Source organism: Rhinichthys klamathensis, unplaced genomic scaffold (assembly GCF_029890125.1).
Source record: "Rhinichthys klamathensis goyatoka isolate OS25496 unplaced genomic scaffold, OSU_Roscu_1.1 h1tg000467l_1, whole genome shotgun sequence".
Classification (NCBI taxonomy): domain Eukaryota; kingdom Metazoa; phylum Chordata; class Actinopteri; order Cypriniformes; family Leuciscidae; genus Rhinichthys; species Rhinichthys klamathensis.
In genome coordinates this window covers 104,634-130,626 of record NW_026606956.1, presented here as the reverse complement: position 1 = coordinate 130,626, position 25,993 = coordinate 104,634, and the positions used below count along the sequence as shown (strand labels likewise).

Genomic DNA, 25,993 nt, shown 5'->3' with positions numbered 1-25,993 from the left:
ATGCATCACTACACTATTGACAATAGACATTGGACTTTTTTGTCTGCAATATCGAATTGCGCCAAATAAATTCTCAGCCCTAGTCATAATATGGAGGTTGTAGATCAGACGTACCTTGCACACGCTGTGTGTGTGTGTGTGTGCACCAAACTCATTGTTTCAGGGTTCTCACACTGACCTTCAGCAGACATTGAGTTGTTGTTTTGTGGTCCAAGCTGATCTCTTTAGAGTGACTCATAGCAGAGGCGTCTGGAGTGCTGCCTTATTATGTGTCACAAGGCGTTTCCAAGTCTGCACACACTTATTTATGTCAGATTATGGCATTTCACCACAAATCTAAAATAATATTAATATGTGTTAAAATTGTTTTAAAACTGCTTTAATAGTTAATAGTACTGAGTTAATATATTAAGTTATTAACTTCCAAAACATTGGTTAGCAGCAGCACACATGCTCTTACACATTGCTAATAATAATAATAATTAATAAAAATGTACTTAAAACATAAAATTATATATCATTTTTTACATTTATTTTTAGATTAGATATTTTTATTTGTTTTATATATTATAATAATAATAATAATTATTATTACTATTATTATTAATGTATTCGTATTTGATATTTCTTGAGGGACGGAGTTGTCCACCCCTGGCCTATGACATATAATATTTATAATAAAAATAAATAATAAATTTATTCATATTTTGAATGTGAACATTATATTTTTAAACGGCTGCTTTCCTTTAACAAATTTAGGTGTGAAATATTAATGCAGCGCCACACATCTGCTGTTTCTGCAGGTAGTGGAGTATTGTCTCTGTGTCTATGTTTCTAAAGGCCTCTATCTAACCGGATGGCATTTGCATATGCAGAACGTTCCATGCCTCTGCTCGTTGCCGCGGTGTGCCGACACATAGGAGAAACCACCCTTGCCCCCACCCCCTTCATTAATATGTATGTGTTCTGAACGGTGCGTGGTTGCTGATTAATGCTGTCTGTCAATTTCTTACAGATCCGACAGTGCTGTGGAAGTTCCCTCAGGACTTTGGAGACCAGGTTGGAGACAGAGGAACTTTTTTTTTTCTATTCGTACCCCCACCTCCCCACCCCTCCACCTACCCCACCAGCACCACATCCACGACCCCTCCTGCTCCTAAAGGCTTACCTCCCTCCCTCCTCTCTTCCTTCCTCTCTCTCTCTCTCTCTCTCTCTCTCTCTCTCTCTCTCTCTCTCTCTCTCTCTCATGTGATGTGATGTTGCTGATAATGAAAAGCGGTGAGCAGGTCTTCAATAAGCGTTGTTCTGGTAATTATCAGCTGGTTGTGATGTGAATGAGTGCGGATGGAGCTTCTTCGTACGCCCACCGCTGTATCTCACACCACTACAGCTGTGTGTCACTCATGGGTTGGTACTATATCACACTAGTAATGCATAAAAAGCATGTAACAAGAGTAGTAATAGACTGAAATATCTGCTTAATCAGCTGATATTTGGCTATTTTGTAATTATCACATCACATACTACCTAGTGTCAGTTCCAAAATATGTTATGTTTTATGTTATATTTTGTAATGTTTTATCTTATGTTTTGTTTTAATGTTTTATGTTTTATGTTATGGTTTTTTATGTTATGTTTTTTTATCTTATGTTATGTTTTGTTTTGTTTTTTTGTTTTGTTTTATGTTGTTTTATGTTTTGTTTTGCTATGTTGTGTTTTTAAATATTCATTTTTAAATAATATTTATATTTTTAGATAAATACTGTTGTAGATAGTTGGATTTTTAAAATATATATTTTTTATTTAAACATATTTAAATATAAAATAATTCATTTAAAAATTTTTTTTTACATATTTTAAAATATTCATTTTTAAAACATGCAAGTATTGAATGTTATACTTTAAATATATCTTATTTGCTATTTATATATATGTGTGTGTGTGTATATATATGTGTGTGTGTTTTAAATATGAATGTTTATATATATATATATATATATATATATATATATATATAATAAAAAAACATTAATATTTAAAAATGTACATTTTAAATATTATGTACAATTATATGTATATTTTAAATAAACATTTAAATTTGGAATCATATATCTGCATTACATTAGTGATGCTGCTCTTTTTAACATCCAATGATATTGGCATTGGATGTTAAAAACTCGTATCAGTTGAGCACTGAGTTAAAAATCTTTCACATTTATCATTTTATTGCTCTCTTAATAATTAAACTTTCAAATAGGCATTGCAGAACTTCTAAAACTATGATCAGTAAAAGAAGAATTGCAATAGTGTTGTTGCTTCAGTGTAGTTGAGGTCATATGTGTTCTCTGCACAAGCAGAAGTGGGTCTGGGTCTGGGCCATAGTGCAACGTTGTGGTTTTCACACTTTATTTCTGCTCACTCGGCCTCAAGGTCTCCATGTACAAGCCTCTCCTCTCAGGCAAAGCAAGTTGGACGGTTCATTATGAACTACAATGAGAATGAAAGAAAGGAGACATGAGCATCTTTGGCTTTCGTGTGCACTTTGGTCTTTATCATCTTTTGCTGAGATGCTTCAGAAACTGTTTGCCTGGCCTGCAAGAAGCGTAATTTAAATGTCGGCGAATAAAAAGACTATAAGAAAACTTAAACGCGATAACATAAAGTCCTCCAGAAAAGTCTCCGCTCAACTTGTTTGGTGACCAGATCGTTTCTAGTTTAAGATGTGTACAGATGGATCGGCCTTTTCCACATTGACATAAAGGCTCTCATTGAGTCGCCTCATTACCAGGATTAGGCTCTTTTCGCGTCTTTGTACGGCTGCTCCCTCTCTATCCGCTGAAATCCCTTTTTTCCCCCAAGTTAGCCAGCATATGGCAGCAGCAGCTCCGATCTCTACAGGCCTCCTTTGTTTATCCTCTTATTGTTGCGGCGCGTAATGACAGTTGTAGGCCGTAGATCGGGGTGGAGGGGTTACTTTACCCCAGGGGAGCGAGAGAGAGAGGGCGAGGGAAGAGACGGAGACAGACAGGACTGGATTATGGAAATATGAATTGATTTTTTATCCTCCTCTCTTCCACTACCCGCTCTGCTCGAATAGGGACTCTAAATGAGGGGCGAACAGACTGGAAGCTGGCACAGAGGGCGGCGAAATATGAAGTGCGATCCCTCGGCCCCAGAGACTCGCCGTGGCCGCGGTCACCTACAGCTGCCATGTGGAGCAGCTAGAGAGCCGTATATATCTGAATCGCAAGAAGGCCATTTTTTTGCAAATGAAGCAGACAGATGGAAAAGCGAGACTTTATTGCCACTGTCTCTCTCAGATCTCTTTCCGGGTGTCAGTTTAAAGGGAAAAATAAAAGAAATTAAACAGATATGCATATGCGGGTTATTATTTCTGCGCTTGCCATAGAAACTGACATTATTTGAAGTTATTTGAAAGGATTTGCAACGAAAAGCCTCATGTTTTCATTGATGACGGGTTAAGGAGCACCAGCTCGTAAATATCTGGAGAGATTAGCTGTTCTCCTCTTTTGCTGTTGCGTGCAGTAAATGTGTCACAGTGCCTTGAGCCCTAAAGCACCGTCTTATCTTTGTGGTCTATGTATAATCTCAATAGGAAGTTTCATCTGTAATTTATATAGTAATCACAAGAAATCTCTTTTCTTGGTGTTTTTATAGCACAGTGCAGCATATTTTAATGGTTTTTTTTTACTAACAGGTGCAGTTATGGTTATTAGCAGGCCCACACGGAATCTGTGACCACAGAAAGCTTGAAAGATTTGCACAGTATTTGTGTCTTTTATATATTTAGACTAATATGAGAGTGATTTACTGTCCAACCTGTGCCAGTCCTGTTCCCCCTCCACTCCATGTACTTTGATGTGAGTTCTGCACCATACTATTAAAAGGCAAAAGCTAATAAAAAAATTAAAAAAATTAAATTAGTGATATAATAAGTGTTTTATACATTATTATTTTATTATTAGGAAATATTTTTAAATAAATAAATAAAAACAATGATGTGAAAACATTATAATATTAATATAAATATTTATACTATATTATTATTTACGGTGGGTAAACGGACTCGGACAGTATCAATACATTATTATTATATGTATAGTTTTTGCTCTGAAATCTGATTGGATGAGCCATTTTCGAAACCATTGCAAAATAGCCAATTTACACAAACCTGTGGCTGTTTCAATCAATCGAATTCTGTGTTAATATTTCAACTGAAACAATTAAATGAATAGAATTGTTAAATATTTGTATATTTCATATCGCCGTTTTATAAAAACAGTAAGCCATTAGAAGTCGTGTTAAACGAGACTCAGGGTTAAGCAAGGCCTGCTATCCTGCATTTAGGAGATAATCATATTGTTTATCTATCTCAAATGTAACCTTTAACCTTGACCTTATCATGCACATCCTTGAGATTTACACGTTTCTCCAGCATTGCTTTGTATCCCAAAGGGAATAGCGCAGCGCTAACATCACATTCCAAGCCACCAGCGGAGTGTGTTTGACCTGATGGATGTTGGAGAGTTTCACCGGAGCCTCCAGATGTCACCCGGCCCTCCATCTCCTTAGTTAGGCGGTAAACCGGCATGCTGAGTGAAGCTACAGCTCATGTAACAAAGCGAGAAACTGCGTCCCCGGAGCCTCGCGGGGCAAATATTTGTCTAGCTTTGACACAGTGTACAATCATATGCCCCAAGCCTGACACTTCATGATTGGTAGCCTTTCCCCCCGCTTCACCCCCTCCTCTGCAGGACACGCACCAGCAGCCTGGGGGGAAGGCCAGCCAGCGGAGCATCATCAAGGAGCACGAAGAGCGTCGGTGTGGTTTCAACGCTTTAACATGGAGGGCATGTGCGAGATGAGCCGTGATTGAGAAGAACATCGTCTGCCGGAGCTGGAGGAATGGAAAGGGGGGGCCATTCCTTTCTTTTGGGGTATCCCTTACTCGTCTCATTTGGGAGATTTTTCCTCAGTTCAGATCTCCAGAGAGTGGGTAATGTGAAGGCCGGGCCCAGTTAGCTGGCCTTTGCATCAGGCTAGTCGAAACATCCTCACTGAGGCCACGCTGTTGCCCGTGGCGTCTGATTACCCTGACCTTAGGGCTTTGAGAATGGAAAAAAGCGTTCTCCTCATGGTTTTATCTGTTAGCAGTGCCAGAAACGCTGGAGGGTGCTTGTAGGAAACGGTCTTCATTACATCGGATGTCTCAGACGTTGACTTATTCATCAAGAAAGTGACATCTTGCAAAAAAAAAAAAAAAAGGGATATTTTCAACTCTGGTCTCACGTCCTCTTTGAATGTGGAACGGGATGATTGGCCATTCGTCGGTTTTACTTCCCTTCGCAGCCACAGTTTCAGTCCACGTAGTGAACTGAAATTAAGAACTGCACGATGAACTTCCATTTTAAATGTTATCTTTAAGTATTCTAGCTCTCTCAAACCTCTTGAGATTTGCATAGTGCGACAAATCTCAATCGAGGAAGGAAACACTTGTCGTTGGCCCAAAGTGCAGGATGTCCTGGTTTGGTGGAGGAAGAGATAGACGGAGAGAGAGAGAGAGCATGAGGGGGTGGTGGTTGCGTTTCTCGGAGACTCCACACGCTTGATGTAGCTTCTAGCCACAGCTGAGAGAAAGAGAGAGAGAGCGAGTGTGAGTGAGCGAGCGATCGCGTGGTCCAATGGGAGTTGACAGCTTAAACGCAGAAAATCCCCCAGGCCACTTGGCACTCAATTAATGATGTTTCTGGCTCTGCGGTTCTCGGGCATATGTAGCTGCATCTCAGCTTGGCCCAGTAGAATATCAGTTGTGTATTCTTAAGAACAAAAAACGCTTACCCGTCACATTAATATATTCATTGCAGAGTGTTTTGGAAAATCTATCCGCCTGCGTTTGCTTTCGAAATTAAGCGAAACCTTGTTGTTTGTACACCGTATTAGCAGCCTGAATATAGTATATACTTGTGGGTGGGCTCTTTTCCCTTTGAACCACCTAAAAACCACTTCAGAACACCCTGGAAACCACCTAGCAAACGTGTAGTAGCTTATTGATCGTGCAAACTGGCTAATGAGCTAAATTTGATTGAATCTCTATATTCATTTGGAAAATTAGGAATTAAAACAATTTTACACCATTTTTCCTCATTTACATTCCAAAATGTTTGTCTCGAGGGTCAGTTTTTGTTTTTTTCAGAAACCCCTTTCTCATGCGTAGCACTATAAAACTCTTTTTCCAGTGACCACAGGCCTAGTGAAGCTGGTGTTGGAAGGCTTGGGGTGGTTAGCGTGGAGGTTGCGTATCCACACTGCCCCGTGTCTCCTCCCAGCGGTCCTGTCACGCACTTGTCAGTTCTTGAAGTGAGCAGAGGATCAATACATCACCTGCTACATTTCCTTAAGCAGTCTCAGACAGACGGCGTGTTTGCGCGGGAAAGAAATAACCTCTGTGCCAGCACACCGAATATTAGCTTCTTACCACCTAAGGGTCAGCGCAAGAAGCCGCAAAAAAGAAAGGAAGACGAGGGCTAAAGAAGAGAAATCAACCACCTCCCGCTCTGTTTGGCTCGTTTCAAGTGAAAATGTAATGCCCTGTGTCAATTTGAAACTCTGGAAGAGCTACCCCTTTAGCACTTTGCCTCGATCCAGGGGCGAAGTCGGCACTTATTAAAGGCGCGTAGTGCAGGGTCAAAAGCGGCAAGCCAGCAGCATACGATTAAAACGTAATGAAAGGAATCTCGGTTGGAGATTTGAGGGTCCAGAGAAGGCAGAAGATTATTTTATCCCCATTGATGTGCCGTTGCATCAGGCGCCGGTTCTATTAGAGAATATACGCTTTAAGCTACAGCACTTCAAACCGGCATGACCATGTCATGGATGGACACGACTTTATGTGCCGATCTAATATCAGGTATCATTCATTTCATATTTTTATGTAATATCATTATGTTGGCTATATAAATAGTTGATTTTAAAATTAATCTGATTTGAAGCTTTACATTTTAATGAATGGTTATTGCTTAACCATGATGTTTTTAAAGGCCAAACCTAAAGACATTCTGTAATTCGTAATTTTGCTAAACATTTGCAAGGAATTGTAGGAAACAGTTACAATTACAAGAAATGTTAGAAAACAGTAGCATTCATGAGAAACTGTTGCAGTTACTAGTAAACGTTGATAAAAAGTAGTTACAGTTGATCTTTCCTTAGCCATGTAGTTTTTTAAAGACTAGACTAAATGAATTCGCAATTGCGAAAAATATTCACAATTATGCATGAGAAACCAAGTCGCATTTGAGAAATAGTCGTAATTGTTAGATAAAATAGCATTTATGGGAAACATTTGCTGTTATGTTAAGTAAAGTTCCGATTGTGAGATAAAACATCGCAATTGTGCAAACTAAAGTTGCAATTTTGAGTAGTTACAGTTGTTTTTATTTGTTTAGGCAATAAGAGTATTATGATGATTGCTTTTCTTATTTTTCTGTTGTGATTGAGAACACTATTTTCATATTGCAGAAGAATTTGCATTGTTGGAGGGACCAGAGCCATATTTAGACCAGAATAGACCGTATGCGCCAGAGAAACAAGCGCGCAGCCATCTTTAAAATTTGGTCTTTGAACTTCAGTTTTTGCTGTATCTCTGTATATATCTTTGGCATCGCTGTCGAAGAGTAATTAGCTGGTGAAGTGGATTTACTTATTGTAGAGATTGTATTGTTTGAAGCAGATGCCATACAAATGTCATAAACCGGGAAGATTTTAAAACGAGCAGTTCATTCATAAATCTGTAAGGTCTTACCTTCATGCTGTGGGAATACAAACCGGAAGACCGAACACAACGAGCACAGCGTTAAAAAGGGGCGTGGCTACATAATGTTATATCAGTAAGCGAACGCCTAGCAACCACCCAGAACACCCTAACCAACATGTAACGCTATGAAACCACACCTTAGCAACAGCATAGCAACCACCACTAATACCCTAGCATCGTGATGGCGAGCTTTGCACAGGCGAGCTGCGCTCACGTTTCCTGAAGAAAATTTAGTAATTGTAGTAGTAGACGCATTTGATTTTGGACCCAGTAGCATTTTCGTCATCATAACCACGGGGCGCTGCATGTGTTATGGCTCATTCTCTGACACCCAGAGAGAGAGGGATATGGAGAAAGAAAAAGCAGGACTTAATTGGGGTTTGGGGGTACAGTGAACACTGACCTGTGGGGAGATTGGGTTTGAACCTGTCACTGGGATCTCTGTGCCGTCAGCATGGTGGCTCTGCCAGTCTCTGTCTCTCTCTCTCTTTCCTCAGACACACACACACAATCACACACTTCTCCCCTGCTGGAGACAGTTCCATAGCGCCGTGTAGACCTGCTGGCTGGCAGAATTTTTAAAGAGCATGGAGGTTTAAAGACAGAAACCCCTGGGGAGGAATCCCACCAGCTTGGAGAGAGAAAGGGGGAGTTTGCTGTCTCTCTCTCACTCTCTATTCCTGTCTGTCTCCCACCATATCTCTCTTTTCTCTCCTATCTTCGTCTGTCGGTCTGTCTGCCTGCCTGTCTATATATCTCAGTTCTCATGCTTTCTCTCCCTTACCTTCCTTCTGCCTCTTTCTCTCCTTTTCTTTCTCCCTCTATTTCTCGCCACAAATCTCTCGCACCCCCTCCCTCCTTCATCCCAGTATTGACAGAATGAAGAAATGCTTTTCACTCGCTCATCCGGTGCACCGCTTAGTTCCCACTCACAACATCTTTCTCTCTCTCCCTTTTCTTTTCTCCCTCCCTCCCATTCTGGTCTTACTGTTCCCATCTAAATATTCAACTCTAACGTTCACATCACCTAGTAACATTGGCTACGTTCACGCTGCAGCTGAATGTGGCCCGAATCTGATTTTTTTTTCTCCTTACAGATGTGACACAGATCTGTTTTTTTTTTATAGAAGCCCATTTCTGAGTAAAAAAAACCCCGGAATTGTCAGAGAAAGTTTAAAATAAGAAATACATTCGCAATTGTGTCAAAGTTGCAATTGAAAGACATTAAGTTGCAGTTATGAGAAATAGTCGGAATTGTTAGATAAAGTGGCATTTACATAAAAATTGCAATTGCGAGAAATAAAGTTGAAGTAGTTGCAGTTCAAAATTGTTCAAAATACATTTGCAATAATTTAAATAGTTGCAGATGTTACAATTATGAGAAATATAGTTGCAATTATGAGAAATTCGCATTATGAGAAATGGTTATAATTATTAAAGTAGCAGTGGCAATAAAAAGAAAGTTGCAATTGTCATTCAAACTAGTCACAATTGTGCAAAATAGTCTCAGTTGTCCAAAATAGTCAAAATTGAAGAAATAGTTACATTTAATGAGAAAAAGTTGCAGTTACGTGAAATGTCGCAATTATCAAAAAAAGTTAGTTTCGCAAATTGCGTTTTTTTTTTTTTTTTTTTTTTAAGGGTTAGAGCACAAAAAAAACAGGATGAATCTGGCTTTTTAAATCCAATCTAGGCCAAATACATATTTAGAAATTAATTTAAATTACTTTTTTTTTTGCGCTTCAACACATCAGTCTACAACTACAACTACAATGTTTGTAGTAATTGCTGCTTTGAAAGCACCCTTATAGTCAAATGTTTCCCTATCCTCAACTACTTGACACTGATTGCGTCTGAGTTGTGGTTCCACTATTTCGAGCACCCGTTCCATCGGAAACGGGCAGTTTTGTCTTGAGGTGTGAACGCTGTCATTATGCAGAAGCCCCCTGATATCTGCTGATGCCAGTGGTGGATCTTCTGCTTCCATCCAGCCCAGCAGAAGCTCCCTTCCTCTGCAGGGAGTTCAGGGAGGGAGCGGTAGTGTCTCCCGGTAGCGTGGGGCGGTAATAAATGCTGCTGGTGGAGGAGAGAGAGAGATAGTGATAGAGGAGAAGCTGTGATTGTAGGCCTCCGCAGTGGGACCAGGGGGGGAATGGAGACTGCTGTCTCATTGAGTGATATCCCTGTCTCAACAGTAAATAAATAATGCAGCCTGCAGAGTTCATCCTGCCTCCTCCAGTGAGTTGTAAATGCATTAGCTGTTTTATATTCTTTTGTCTTGGGAAAATGGTTGGGAGGGAGGCAGAGAAAGGGGAAAACAGTACAACCAAACAACAGGAACGATAGCAACTCACGTTCCACCTCTTCACACGATCTGACTATCCTCCCAGAGCACGCTTTGGTGTAGTCCCCCGATCACCTGGATGAATAGTAATAAAACTCTGAGAGAAAGAGGTGTGTAATGCACATGCGTACAGAGATTTAGATCTACTAAAACCTTGAGGAGAATCATGAGAATGTTTCACTCGGATGCCGGAAGCCAAGTGGCTCAGGTTTAATGGATATGAATGGGATCGAAAATCACTTGAAGTCAATATACAATCAAAATGTACTTTAATGCACTTTTCTGCTAGTTTGAGTTTAAATAAATGTCTTTGTAATGTTTCATCACAACCTGTTACACCCTGAAACAAGTTTTTTTTTTTTTTGCCTGACATAACCAACCGTTCATTTAAAGGGGACAATTCAACCGAAAAACGTACTCACCTTAATTTCGTTCCAAACCTGAATGACTTGCAGAGCATGGAGAATAAATACGATGATTTTTTTTGGACCCCATTGACTTTCATTGTATGGACAAAAGCAAAAAAAAAATGTTTTCCCTCTTAGCATCTATTATATCGAGACCACTTATCAAGTTCTCCCTATGTATTTATTTATTTTTACAAATTGTCACAGTTAGAAAGTACAAATTGTTGCAAATGCCATTTCATGTTGACATTTAATGAAAGGAGTTAAAAAGGCGTAGGCTTTGAAGTTTCTGTGGTCTTAATCATGGCTTTTTTTGTGTTTATTTAATTATTTAGATTGTTTCAAGTGACATGGCATTATGAATGCATTCATTCATCAAAAAATCTAGTCTGAATATAAAATCCAGTATGAATTGGGTTGCTAGATCCTGTCTAGCAACTCGGATTGACAGCAGGGACCAGCATTGACTGGCGTCAAGCAGGCCAGTGTGGGACCGGCGACAACTTCTGCATCTGCGAAGGAGACAATTTTATTTGTGTTGCATCCGTTTGCATACACTTCTGCAAATGCGTGGCGCAGCTTGGCATAAACACTCGGGGGAAGCGCCTATAGGAGTTAATGATAGTAGCAGTCACATACGGCAGCATCAGGCTTGCGTTCGCGTGACAGCTTTAGTGCCGTACAGTCATCCGCCGCGCCACGACACGGCGAGGATGTTTCTGCCGCTGCCAACGTTCCTCTCTCGCCTGCCAGAGCCTTCAATCTCCTCGCCGCTCTCTGTATCACATACTAACTCTCTCACTCTGTCTTCCCCCATCAGCACCACCGCCTCCCACCGAGAGCAGCAACCAGTCATCATCCACGCCGCATATGCATATATACGCAAATAAAACAGACACCCTCGCAGGCTGGCGCACATACATGCACGCTGAATGATTAATTTTGTTTAAAAGTGCAGGTACGGGTATGGAAGCCGCTTTTGAACTACCCAGCTGCCCCAAAAAACATCGGCACCATTCATCTGAATGGTCGCAGCTTGTTATACTTTGAGCAGGGGATCACTGGCAGTTCCCCATGGCTAGTCTACAGTGCAGGACTGGCCAGACGTGGCTAACCCATATGGCTATGGAAATCCATATGCTGCTGGTGCTAGGACTCTCCCTCTGGGGCTGTGCGGGAAGGTAAAGCCCCAAAGGCTGGGCCTACTTTCGCCCCCCCTCCTATCCTTTCTGCACCTCCTCTGAACCCCTAGTGCGGCTCAGCCATTGTTCCAACAATCTGCCGTCACCTCCGTCGTCCCCACACCTCAAGCGAAACGATCAATGAGCTAATGGCCGCTAATTATTTTAGCCTCTGAACGCCCTCCCCTTTACGTCAGCTTGGTGTCGTTTCCCTTTAAATCCATTCGTTTGCTCATTTGTTTGCCAGCTACTGTTCCGCTTAATGAATAGTTATTTGAAACTGATTTACACCTATAGCATCATGTTTGAGAAAAGAGATGTGATTTCCCTTTTCGAATCAATTGAACTCATGATTTTCATCTGGCAGACAAAATAAATAAAACGGGTGAAAAGTCCCCTAGACTTACATTAGAACCGTATGAGCAGAATATCACAGAAACGTGGAGTTGGGCTCTTTTGACTTGAGACAATACGCAGCCACCAAGCAACCATTTAATGCGCTAAAAACGTAAATACATTTGTTTGCTTGTTTGTTTGCCGGTTAATGATCTGCTTAAAGAATTATACATTTCAAATTAAGTCGTTTCATTTGATTAACACAGTATGCAGTTTGTTGAGAAAATGTGTTTTTACTTTTCTAATCAATTGCACTTATGATTTTCACCTGGCAGACAAATTCTTTAGACATACATTAGCGCCCTATCTGAGCACCAGAATATCATAGAGACATGAAGTTGGCAATATGCAACCTTTTAGCATTGCACTAAAACACTCAGAACACATTAGCAACAACCTGGCAAGATCTCGGTTTGTCACACAATCCTCTTTATCATATCTTGTCATGTCTTTATCGTTAAGTCAATAATTAAGGCTTATCCTTAAATTACCGTAATTGACATGATTTGAATGACCCATAATGTCTCTTTTTGTTTCTTTTTTCAGGAGGTCCTGCAGACAGTGCCTAAGTTCTGTTTCCCATTTGACGTAGAAAGGTAGGACATCCCTCATGCTTCCAGAAAATAAATCAATTGATGTGTGATTTTGGAAAAATTAGGATGTTTGTTTATACAACACTCTTTCACACGTTTAAGAGGCTGTCGTAAATGACTCGCAGGGAGGAGCCGCACACCTCCTTTGGTTCCAGTAGTACTGGTCTCTAATGTCAGACCCTTCACTTAGAGGTCCGGAGAAATAAAACGCCTTTATAGAAATTAAGATCTCCGCCCCCCCAGTAGACAATGTGTTTGCATGTCTCTCCTAACTGGCATGATGTTAGACACGTCTCCTGAATAAACAGCACTGTGTGTGTGTTGGCTTGTTTGCTCTTGGAAATGAAAAATGGAAAGTGCCGTTGTATGGTTGATGTGCTGTGTGGAGAAGTTCACTTCCTTCCAGCTGAAGCTTTCTTGCTGCCATCTAGTGGAGATAAACGACACTGTCACCATTTGTTTAGTTCTTACAACCTTAAATGTGATACAATCTTTCTGCTGCCAAATGGATATGAAATTAGTGAATGCATGTAGAATGTTTACAGCAAGTTTTTGTTCATGTGAGTTTTTTTTTTTTGATAGCTTTTCTGATATTTTACATCAGATATGAGTGAATTTTGCTCTTTTATGATTACGATAATGCTAAAAGTTACAGTCGCTGGTTAATATTCCATTCCATCAAATATAATTCAAGTGAACAGTTTGATAAAAGATTAATGTCAAACTTGTTTTTTCCTCTCTTTATGGTGAACTGAAGAGTGTCCCAGACTCAGGTGGGCCAGAACTTCACGTTTGTGCTCACAGACATTGAGAGCAAGCAGAGGTTTGGTTTCTGTCGGCTGACGTCCGGCGGCAGGGTCTGCATCTGTTTGCTCAGGTAAGAGATTATCATTACTAATGTCAGAATGGATTGTTTGTTTATTTATGCACTTTTTAAAGTGCATAATTAGTTATTAGAATTTTGACCATTTGCTGTCTGTTTTTATTATTAATAATATATTACGGATTTATAGTTTGATGTAGTCTATCAATTCATTAGGCCATTTCTTGAAAAATTCCATGTCCATTTTCCTGTTTAAGGGAAACCAACTCCAGATGAATTATAGATTCTGAAATAAAGGGATTTGAAACCAAAAATACTTCACTTATATGAAATAATAATAAACACGGATAAAAATACTCCTTTTGTTTGTATTTTTAGATCATAATATGATTTCATATGCTTTCATATTTTCAGTTTAAAGCAGCAGATAGAAGACTGTTACTGTTGCATAAACGCTAAACCAGTGTATTTAATAATACAAAGTCATTTAGTAATTCAGAGCAGCTCAACTGGGACATATCACATTGTTTCCCTCTCCGTCTACACGGTATTGATGGACAATCGCAGGTTTATCATCGTCATGATGAGCTGCTGTCGAGATCTCTCCTCCTCCCGTCCCAGCCAGGATGGCCTTTGTTTTGTGTATGTGTGTGTGTGTGTGTGTGTGTGTGTGTGTGTGTGTGTGTTTTTCTCTCTTTCTCTCCACTCGTTATTCAGGCACAGAGGCATGCCGGAGACGGTTCACCAATAATTATGCATAAAGCCCTGCTGCCAATTAGCAAGAGTCTCCCCTGTCCCTTTCACTGAGTTTTACATGCTAATTCATTTGACATATGATGTATAAAATTCATTATGCATTCTGAGTAGTTTGCATGGCTTCCTTCATTCATATTAAGAAATGCATTTGAAAGTTTTTTTCATTTTTTTTTTCATTAAGACCCAAGACTTCTTTTGTTTGTCATCTATTTGGAAATAACTTGGAGAAACTTAACAGAAGACCTAAAGAAAGTTTTGTTATTCTACCCCCTTTTATTTAGATTTTATGTTTATATATAACATTTGAAACTATGTATATGTATTGACGTATGTCTTGATGTATTGAAGTCTTATACACACACTCACAATTATTTCTATATCAGTTTATATAAAAAGTTCAACATATACATAAATATATATATATATATATATATATACTAAAATTGTAGTATACATATATATATAATTTGAGATTTTTGTAAGGTAAGACTTTTTCTTATTCACACTCATTTACACTCTCCACCAGAATATAAAAGAAAAGTAATTAAAACAGTTTGTGTCCTTGTGATTGTTGAAGTGCTGGGACCATAAAATTGTCACCTAAGCTTACACAAGGAAGTTGCCTAATGAGAGGGACAGTTTTATGTGGACAGCCCTTTGTAGCTTTGCAGGTTTAGCCCAGGCCAAATAGGCCAGGGTTCCTTGGGGCCAAACCACTTCAAAAACACAAGCGTTCCGTTTTACCCCACCCTCTCTGCCCATTCGGCCCTCGGACACTCTGAGCACATAGCCTTCGGACATCTGCGAGACCCCAGATGAAATAGACCCTCTCTCTCTCCCTCTCGCCGGTTTTATTTGATGGCTGGGACCCGACTTGGCGTCTTCCTCAGACGGCAGAAGTTTTCTTCAGTTAGTGGTCATTTAGGGATATTTCTTTTCCTTAGCTGAACATAAAACTCAGGAAAAGTCAGGGTGTAATCATATCTCATCCTGGGAAGGATACAAGGTGCAAGCTGACTTGATTTTAAAGCTCCTAAATACCTCTGATGATTTAGGACGCATGTTGATTTAAGGCGTACAAGACAATCCAAAGACCATGCATGCAGTGTAAAACTTCATAAATACATAATATGAGTTTAGATTGATTTATAGTGGGATTCTAAAGTCTGAGACCACTAGTGAGATTGTTCTAAATCAGCCAAAATATTTTTTATTGTTATTAATTAATAATAGAAGCAATTTGTTTTCAGAAGTTAAATTGAAAAAATAATGATTTGATTTCCCCCTTTACCTAGAAATAGTACAGAATATTTCATATTTTATTATGTTTTTATACTATATATATATATATTTAAATACTAAAACTGTCTTTCTATTTCCAGGTTTTAGATCCCAGATTTTCAGTGTGGTCTAAGATTTTTTTTTTTTTTTTTTTTTTTTTTATAACTAAAAAGTTGCTGACTTAAATTTTCAAGTACATTTCAACTTAAATTGCATTAAACTGACTTTAAAAAAATGAGTTGAGTCTTGTATAACTTATAAAAACAGCTAAAAACTGCTCAACTTATTTTGATGAGCTAAAGTAATGTAAAAAAATATATATGTGGTCATAACTTATTAATCATAATTTTTTACAGTGCAGTTGCAGGGTTTTATTTAAGTTTCAGCTCAGTAGAAGTACTTAAGTAGCTCACACTTAACTCTTGAAAATACAAATTCATCTTTTCTAACTGTGTCATGACCCACACATTCTCTCATTCATTGGTGGTCAGTTTCTGTCTCTCTTTTTTTCCAGCTATCAAACCATTTGCTCAAGCTTATCTGATGCTTCTGACTGTGGAAGCAAGGAGCTTGAGTTTGTTAGGGATTGCCAGTAAGCCACAGATAAGTTGGTTTACTCTCCAAGTACACACGGCGCTAGAGAACCTAAAAGGGCCGTTGAGATTGGCTCGTCTCAGCACAGTTCAGCATGATGAATGTTCCTCTATCAGAGGATTTGCCGAATACAAACACATTTTTACTTACTAGCTGTGAAGAGATTGGGCTGGGGTGCCGTGCTCCCCTCAGCCTATAAAAAAAAAAAAAAGTTAAAACAAAAGCAAAATGTACTGCTTCTGCTTTATGACTTAAAAATAAAAAAATGAATCCAGAATTTTGTGAAAGGTATTCCTCCCTGGATGTCTTCATAAACACAAGTATGCTGCTTATAGAACAGTGATTTATTTGACTTTAATACAAAAGATTTACATGCTCTCATTTAAGAGTATAATGAGTGTTTGTGCTCTCCAAGGCCTGCCGTGCTTTTCTGACAAGGAGAGGCTCCCGTTTAAATCCCCTTCACATGTGAAAAATGAAGGATTAGCATCCAGGAGCCTCACATTTTAAACAAAGAGTGAGCAAGAGAGAGATAATGATTTTTTTTTCTTTGTTGTGCAATGCAGCTTGAGGAAGGTGTCGGTCAATTACGAGCTTTCAAACAACGCGTCATGCTAACCAAAACACCGCAATCCAGGCCATGGATCATTTTTCTCGCCCGTCTGCAATTTGCATAGATGCATTTAATTTAGAATAGTGTGACCTGGTTTAGGAACATCGTCATGCACGTCAAAATATTGGCATGTTAAGAGATGATTGTTTTAGGCTAATGGTCACCCAGACTTGAAACTCTCACGCTTGAGCGCACGTCCCTGGGAACGGCGTGCCACTGGCCCCTTTCTACGCATTCGGCAATATGAAAATTTGCATTAGATACACTTAGTTGTGTTTTTTTGTTGTCTGTTAATTCCAGTCTGCTGGAGAGCTCACTGACCCATGGAAGGATAAAAAGGGAAAAAAAAAACCTCTAATCAAGACACTGTGTGCTCTGTGGGTCAACTGAGATCAGACGATATGAAACCTTTTTTTGCTTTTTCTTCTTCAAAAAGTACCTCATTCCCCGTTATCCATTAATTCAAGCTTCTTCTTTTCCTACATTATAGCCAATTAAAGCAATCAAGCAGTAGCGACAAACAAAAGTCAAAGCTCTGCGTTGGAAAAGAATAGCTGATGTAATCGCTCTTGGTTAAGTGTGAGATTTCAGACCGAGTTGAATTGCATGTTGTAATCACGCCCACATACCGGGAAAGGAAAAGTCAGAGCCCGCTAGCAGGCCGCATTTTTTCACTAGATTGCATAACAAAATAAATGGTGTGTGTGTTCTTGCAACCTTCAAGCCAAAACAACACATTGGCCGCGTTCCATCTTTAAAGGCCTGTCAACTTTGCCAAGATTCTGTCAGGCTGCAACACACACAATGTTGCAGATACTCTTGGCTAGTCATTGTGTGATTAGTTAATACACATTGATAAGGTGTGAGTTTTTTTCAATTTATTTTTTTACTCCTGCTGGTGAATTAGTTTTGAAAAAAAAAGAGAGTAGTGACATATGTAGTGACTTAATGTACGACAATGAGGTTCAGGTTGTGCATCTGGGTGCAGCATGCTTGTAAACCATCCCATCCCTGGTTTATTACAGGCTACAGTGGTCCAGTCATGTTTTTGTTGAAGAAACCAAATACTTTTATTTAGCCCGCGCCGTGGCTGGAATGTTTAAAATGCAAGTGTCAGCGATTACCAAGAATGTGATAATAAGGTTCATATTAGCTGAAAATGCTTAAGGAAGTCTTAACACCGTGTCTAGAACAAACGCGAACGACACAACACGATAAAAGCAAGTAGAACCCATTATAATTGTATTTTTTCCCGATATATTGCGTCTGATAATAAATATATATATATATATATATATATATATATATATATTTAGTGGCTATTAGTGGATTTTTTATATAATCAGTAGTGCTGTCAAATCGATTAATCGCATCTAACATAAAAGTTTTTTGTTTACATAATATATGTGTATATATATATTATATTTATATATATATTATATATGTGTGTGTCTGTGTATATATACTTATATACACACACATATATATATTATATATATATATATATATATATAAATATAATATATATATATATATATATATACACATATATAATAAACATACACGCATATTATGTAAACAAAGAGTTTTATGTTAGATGCGATTAATCGATTCGACGGCACTAATTATATTTTGATGTTATAGATCGCTGGTGTATTGGGACTACATTGAATTTGATTTAAATGTGTTTTGAATTTATAGATTCTCTCGATATTGTTTAAGATTTAAATTTCCCCTCGAGAAAATCCTTATCAGGTGTGCTATGTCATACGACTAATTGTTTGCAGTTAAAGGTATGTTATCATACCCTGATGAAGGCGTTTTGATGAAGGCCGCTATGCATTGGTGTGCGGATATATCTGTATGTTTTAAAATGTTATAGTCATGAATAAATAAATGCTTTTTATATATTTTTTTCTAAATGATTAAAGGCTGAGTGCCTTGGCCTCTTATGATTTTTGCAAGTTGAACTATCCCCCATCCAAAGAGAACCGAGATACGGACTTTATACCCCAGTAGCACTTTTTGCATATTTTGTTCTAAGAACCCATTATAATCTGATGCTGTCTACACTGGATGCGGCGCGACAAATCCCTGACGATAAACTGATTCCCCGTTCTAATTCTGATGTACTTGTACTCCTCGCGCTTCTGACATGAATAACAAATGGATTTGCAACGGTCGATTTGTCGCGTCTGGTGTAGACATGAAGGTGTGGAAGAATCGCCCTTTTGAATGGGGCTACAGTGATACAGTGTTTATAGCTTTTTCTTGTAAAGTATTCTGTAATATTTGTGTAATGTATGTTTTTCCTTCTTTTTTTGACAGCTATCTCCCATGGTTTGAGATTTACTATAAGCTGCTAAATACCTTTGCAGACTACTTATCAAAACACCAGGTAAGTTAAGGGAAATCTCCAACTTCAACACTATAACAATACGCAGGAATGTTTTTTTGTTGTTGCATTAAATCTGATAATTTATGGAAAAATTGTTCATTAAAAAAGTTGATATATGCATATTTTTAACTACAGACTTACTTTAAAACACAAAGTCGTCAGCTTGTCTTCAAATGAGAAAAATTAAACTTCACTGCAACTTTATGAAATTCACATTAAATGTGATAATTTGAGAACGGTTTAATGAACAAATTTACACATTATCACATTTGATGCAGTTGAATTAAACTGGGAAACTTTTTAAAACGTATCGAAACATTAGATAAGGTAAGGGAAGACTTGAGCAAAAAGGTAAGAGGGAAAAATAGCTAAATTGTAATACATAAGAATGGTTTTATGAAATATTTACATAAAACTCACATTAAATGTCATTATATATATATATATATATCTATATATATATATCTATATATATATATATCTTAGGTAAGTAAAGAGACGTCTTCAGTCTCTCGTTAAAATTTCAGAATGTAAACAGATCAAACAGTATCTGAAAGTTTAGTTATGCTGAACTGTAAACATTTGTAACTGTAAAAAAAAGTTTCCTCTGTGAGGCCGCTTCTTCTTTGTGGCTGATTGCGCCTAGCCGGACCCCCTATTGAGCAAACTGCTAATGTCACAAACAGCATCGAAATTACCCACGTTCCTGCCATCCAGCTTGTGAGCCAAAAGTGCCACTGCAAAGCAAAACTTGAGTGTTTTTTTTTTGTGCAAAGACAAAGGAGAAAGAAAAACGTCATCTATAATCCATCTCAGCGAAACAAGCACAGTTGGTTGGTTGCGCTTTGCTTTGCAGTGTTGTTGACATTTAACAGACCGAGCATCGAACAGGAAGTCAGTCCTTATGATATACGGGAAAACAAATTGTCAGGAAATACACTGTGCCAAATCGTTTTTTTTCTTCTTCTCCCTTTCTGAAAGTTTCACAGCAGTAGGAGACGAAGAAAAGTTTGAATTAGGAAAAAGGGATGAAAATATTAAGCTAACATCAAATGAAAAACAGAGTTTGTGTGGAGCCAGCGAGTAACTGAAGTGCTCAGCGTTTCTCTATCAGTCTCTTATCATTCAGTTATGTGTAAGGGAGCCGCTGAAAGAGAAGTGAAGAAGACCAAGCCTCCGCTACACAAACAAATCATGGGCTAAGTACACTGGGACTCACAGGGGTCAGGAATTAAGCCGTAAGATGCTCTGTGTCATCGACCCATTGCACTAACAAAAGTATCCTTTTTTTTTTCTTTTTTTAAACCCCAAAGAAAAGAGTTTCCCCTCGTTCTCCAAATTCCATGTTTGTTCGTTATGTAAAGTACATTCTTTCTTTTTAAATTGAAGCCATTTCTTATTTAGTGCAACTTTCAAAGACCTTTAGCTTCACAGATTGAATGGATGCAATTCAGAATGGTTTCTTTTGGGGAAAAAGGTGCTGCCTGTTCAAATAAGTTCTTAATACAAATAAACACAGTACACATAATGCAAACATATATATTTATAATATATATTTTTAATATATTTTTAAGCAGTACACAGCGTATTGTTCATCAGTGCAACAATTTATTTCAAAATGATTTTATGACCAATTTGCGCAGAAATTTGCATTACATGCGGCATTTTAGGCAAGAATAGTTTTAGGAAGTATGCACTTTGTAAGTATTTTCATTGTGTGTGATAATTTTATGTGAAAACGAATGATTTGCACAGAGATTTGCACTAAATGCAACAATTTATGTAAGAATGGTTTCATGAAAGATTTACACATACATTTTAAATAGTTTTTATGTACAATTTAGACAGAAATTTGCATTAAATATGACAATTTATATAAGAACATTTTTATGAATTTGCACAGAAATTTGCAGTAAATGCAGCAATTTATGTAAGAGTGGTTTCATGAAAGATTTACACACATATTTGAAATGAAAATTGTTTTTATGTACAATTTAGACAGAAATTTGCATTAAATGCTGCAATTTACACAAGAACGTTTTTACTAATTATTTGCACAGAAATGTGCAGTAAATGCATCAATTCATGTAATAATGTTTTCATAAAGGATTTACTCATAAATTTTAAATTAAAATTGTTTTTTTACACTTTTTCAGTTAACATAAGAACAGTTTTACTAAAAATAAAAATTGACTAATACAATGTTGGCAGTATGATGGTAGTGAGGAGTGGTGGTGGTGATGGTAATGATGGTGGTAATAAATAATAAATGGTTACTTTGCTTATGCATACACACACCCACACTCACAGCCACCCACACACACCTATACATTTACACACTTTTATTTCACTTCTGGAATTATGGAATTACTAGATTGTTCGTTACTGCACTATTTTGGTCTGCATGTCTGTCTGTAAAAAAAAAAAAAAAAAAAAAAAAAAAACAGTTTTACTAACGGTTTACACCAAAATGTGCATTAAATGCAACAGTTTCCGTAATGGGTCTTCTTTATGAAACGTGAGCACAACAAATGAGTCAAATTCATTATCAAGTAATTGGTTGCATTTAATTCAATGCATACATTTATACACGAATGAATTTATGAACCGTTTACATTTCCACATTTTACTCATTTTCTCCCTTCCAAACTATCCAACAAAAGCTAAACTCTAGGACGCGTAAATGAATTCTTTGAGCAAGCAAGCATGATCGGGTTGACTTTTGGCGTTCCGTTCCGCGTGAGGCAGCGTTGACTGACGAGGAAGGACAAGAGCGATGAAGGTTTATGGCGAGGGTAAATGAAGTGTTTCCTCAGGCTGTGTTACTGACCATGCGTGTGAGCATCCAGGCTCTCGTGACAGCAGCTCACACACCCCCGCACACACATATGTACAAACACACGGCCATATACGCTGCAAGCACTGGCCAGATAGCTAATCTGGGAACTTGCTTACAAGGAAAGGCCATATCTAAATATGTGCCTAACTATTCGATGTCAGACTTTGTTTTAACAGCAGCAGCATCGCTATTCTACAGCAAGTTTGAGAGGGTAAATTGCACTCTTGTCATAAAAGCTCGTAAAACCTCGGCGTTGTAATCCTGAGGCCTGTTTTGTGGCAAAGCTTTTCTCCAATGGCTTCTTAAAGCCGCCCGCTCTGAGCAAGGACCTTTGGTTAATTACGAACAGCCAATGTTTGCCATAAATCATCCCCAGAATAATAAGCGTCTGCCGCAGCCTAGCTTACCGTCTCTTAACCTCAGGATCGCTCGTTAAATGTGTGTCAGTCGGATATATTTCTCTTCCGTAGACCGCTGTAGGAATACTTAAATCATAGAATCTCTTTGCAGTTTGCGTTTTTTGTTTTTTTTGGGGAGCTCATTTAGTGCATTTTTCTTGTTTGTTTGTTTTTCATATTAGCCTCTTTTTTTTCTTTTTTTGTCCTCACAGGAAGATGACTTGAACGACATGTTGGAAACGCTGCACAACCACCCTGTGCCAAAGCCGAATACGCCAGTAAATCTGAGTGTGGTAGGTACTGGGGAGGAATAACGGTTTGTTTAGAAACAGAAGTGGGACCGCCGGCCTTTTGCTCTGATAAGTGACGGCTGGACAGTGTTAAACCTAATGACCACTTTTGCAAATCATATCCAGCAGCAACCATTGGTTACCACCGTCTTAAACAGCTGCCAGTCAATGACAGACTATCCATCTATCCATCTGTCTGTCTGTATGTCTATCAGTCCATCCATCCAATTTCTATATGTCAATATTTTGCAGTCTATGTCAGTTTTTTTGCAGTCTCTGTCTGTCTTTATGTATGTTTATATGTTTGATCTCTCCATCTAATCCATCTATATTCTTTCCTTCATTTTTGCAAGAGCAACCACTTACATTTTGCCTATGGGCAAATAGTGCAAGATCCAGGAAGCAGACAGTCGGTGAGTGGGGAGAGAGTGTGCTGAAGGGAAAGGGATGAAGAGAGAGAGAGAGAGAGAGAGAGAGAGAGAATGGGGCAGTTCTGAAATTTGGAGCCGTTGGCCTAATCACATGGGAGACAGCTTTCCAATTTTGCCAAATAATCCATCTCTATTCTTTTTATAAAATATGGCAAAAACCCATCCTGGGTCTTGTTGTCAGTTCTTTTTTTGTTTTCTTGTCTGGAAAACAATCAAACTTGCTAAATGATTCATGCTCTTCCATGCTGCTGAATTCTCTTTTCAAATATCAAACATTTGATTTATTTATTTAATTTATTTTTTAAGCAAAAGGCAGTTATGCTCAAGAAATCTCATTGATGCTCTGCCCATTAGCCTACATAAAAAACACCCTTGAATATCTGCTCAACAGCATTGTATTTAAACATCATGCTGTTTTATTTTTTTCAAGCTGTAACACTTTATAAGATCATGTTCCGACTCTATTCCTAGAATGTTGTATATGTATGAGAAATGTATATTTTGAAGCTTTATTTAGACACCTCAGAGCGAAAATATTCAATGTGTGTGTATACATATATGTCCCAAAAAACATTTATTTATCACACTATATTAAATACAATAAGTTGACATCACTAGATATTAAGCTTGCTATTACTCAGCATCAGTTATCAAGAATTTGACCTTAGCCTACAATCTAAAAGCCCATCAGGTCATCCGAAGGGGTTTCTTGGAGTTACCCGTACCGCCTTCCAGCCGGTGGTGGGTTCACTAATCACCGTCATGTTCTGCTTTAACATCTCTGAAGTTAAAATGATTAGCAGAATGAAAACTTTTGGAATTTGGGAAGAGGGTCTTGATGATAGGAGAGGTTTGAATCAGCACTGTGTGGGGAGTAATGTTTCAATCAGATGTGTGCTGAGGACTGGTGTTGGGTGCAGGGTCTGGGATTCTGATCACACTACAGGGAGCAGCAGGCAGAGCGTGGTGATAACAAGCGCTCTGATAATGTGTGATTTTTATAAACACGGCTGCAAAGTGTTGGCCACCGCCAGCTGGAACTGTAGTCCACGACATGGAGGGCAGTCAGCTGCTCGGTATGGGAAAATAAACACATGTCAGCACATGAAGAAGACTTGGTCACTCTGCTTTATTGATATCTTCAAACTGTTTACGTTCGTACGATTATAGCAAAAGTACTCTGGACACACACATAGAGCCCAGATAAATTGTTTTGACATTGCACAGCACTTGGTTTGATTGCTCGAGTCATGTGATCACAGCGTCCAAGATAAATATTTGACATCTTTTGAGTATTAGAGGATGCTAGTTGCACTTGCATTTGTTTGTGGAACATACGCGAAGGCAGCAAAAGTTGAACCAATGTGTTGAGCAACAGATGGGAACTCTTTACGCACGACGAATCGCCACCCAGCATTGGGAAAGAGCAGAGCGCTCCACACATGCAAACAAAAAGTGCTAAAGTTAGCAAGCAGCGTGGGATCTTTGCTTCGGAGCCTCTTTGATCCAGACATTAAACTTGCTCGCCTGTTCAAACGTACGCCTGGCAGACCCCTCTGATACTGTCAGAACAGAGCAGTTGGCTTTTGTACCTTAATAAAGACATTCTTTCCGATGCGGGGAGCCTCCTCCGGTAGTGTCCATAGGGGATCGGCGTTTGTTGACTTCATGTATCCGTATCTGTTGTCTGTATGTATGATGTTAACAAGCTTAGACACAGTTCAGGCCAATCGTGGTTTATTTATTGGTTGTGGAACAGACAGTAAGTTAAAGTGTCTATAAACACTAAATACTGGCTGGTTGCAAAATGGTGACCTTTTCTTCATCTTTTCTTGTCTGTTTTCTGCAGCATTCATACTTCATAGCTCCTGACATTAATGGACTCCCCACCATACCTGAAAGTGTGAGTATGTTTAACCCAGTTACAAATACAGAGGCCCCAAAAATAAAGCCACACTTAATGTACAGTATGAATGGCATTGCACTTCATATTAAATCAAGTGACTATGAGAAAAACTAAACATGAAGCAAAGCATGAAGCAGAAAATAAAACAAACCAAAACATGAAATGAAACAAAACAAAACATGAAAAAAAGCTTAGGCTTAAGCCTACTGTAGTCCCAGACTAAAATTCATGTTTAAGCTGTTTTTAAAATATGTCAGTGCCATTGTTTTGTCTCAAGATGCACACCAGTAATGTTTTTTTCCCCAATGCACATTTATAAAAGCTACTTAAATGTTCTAATTGAACTAAGGCCTAATCCTTAATCTAAGCCCCTGTCTGTGAAACCGGGCCTAAATATATACATTTTTAGGTGTGTCCAAATGCGTCTTAATCAACAGAATTTTTTCTCCTCCTAGAGAAATTTAACTGAGTACTTTGTAGCAGTGGATGTGAACAACATGTTGCACCTCTACGCCAGCATGCTGCACGAGCGACGCATCATCATTACCTCAAGCAAGCTTAGCACTGTGAGTTTCTGATGTCGTTCTCATTTACACATCAGACAGCTTTCTTCTTACTTAAAAAATATTAATATATGTTGTTTTTATACAATAATTTAAAGTAGGTCTTTTGGGAACAATTGCATGTAAAGAAATGTTTTATCGTATATGTTTCCAATTAACATGATGTGCGATGGAATCATTTGTTGTATGTTTTTTTTTCTTTCCCCACAAGACTTGAAACCTTTCTCAAGGTGGAAGATGCAGAATCATAGACTGTATTATGTAGATCTTATCTAGGGCTGGGCATCGTCAACTACCTCATGCACATCATAATAAAAAACTTATGTAGATGACCTGTTTCTCATTAATT

At 38.4% G+C, this 25,993-nt stretch overlaps 1 protein-coding gene across 1 annotated transcript in view; it reads left to right on the top strand.

Moving 5' to 3' along the window:
• Positions 1 to 25,993, top strand: part of dennd1b (DENN/MADD domain containing 1B) — a 92,978-nt gene that overhangs the window by 24,707 nt on the left and 42,278 nt on the right. Inside the window, exons 3-9 of the mRNA XM_056236849.1 lie at positions 1,016 to 1,059; positions 12,706 to 12,755; positions 13,510 to 13,629; positions 19,148 to 19,217; positions 22,667 to 22,747; positions 25,025 to 25,078; positions 25,537 to 25,647. Coding sequence (XP_056092824.1) covers positions 1,016 to 1,059; positions 12,706 to 12,755; positions 13,510 to 13,629; positions 19,148 to 19,217; positions 22,667 to 22,747; positions 25,025 to 25,078; positions 25,537 to 25,647 — 530 coding nt within the window. The remainder of the gene's footprint in view (positions 1 to 1,015; positions 1,060 to 12,705; positions 12,756 to 13,509; positions 13,630 to 19,147; positions 19,218 to 22,666; positions 22,748 to 25,024; positions 25,079 to 25,536; positions 25,648 to 25,993) is intronic.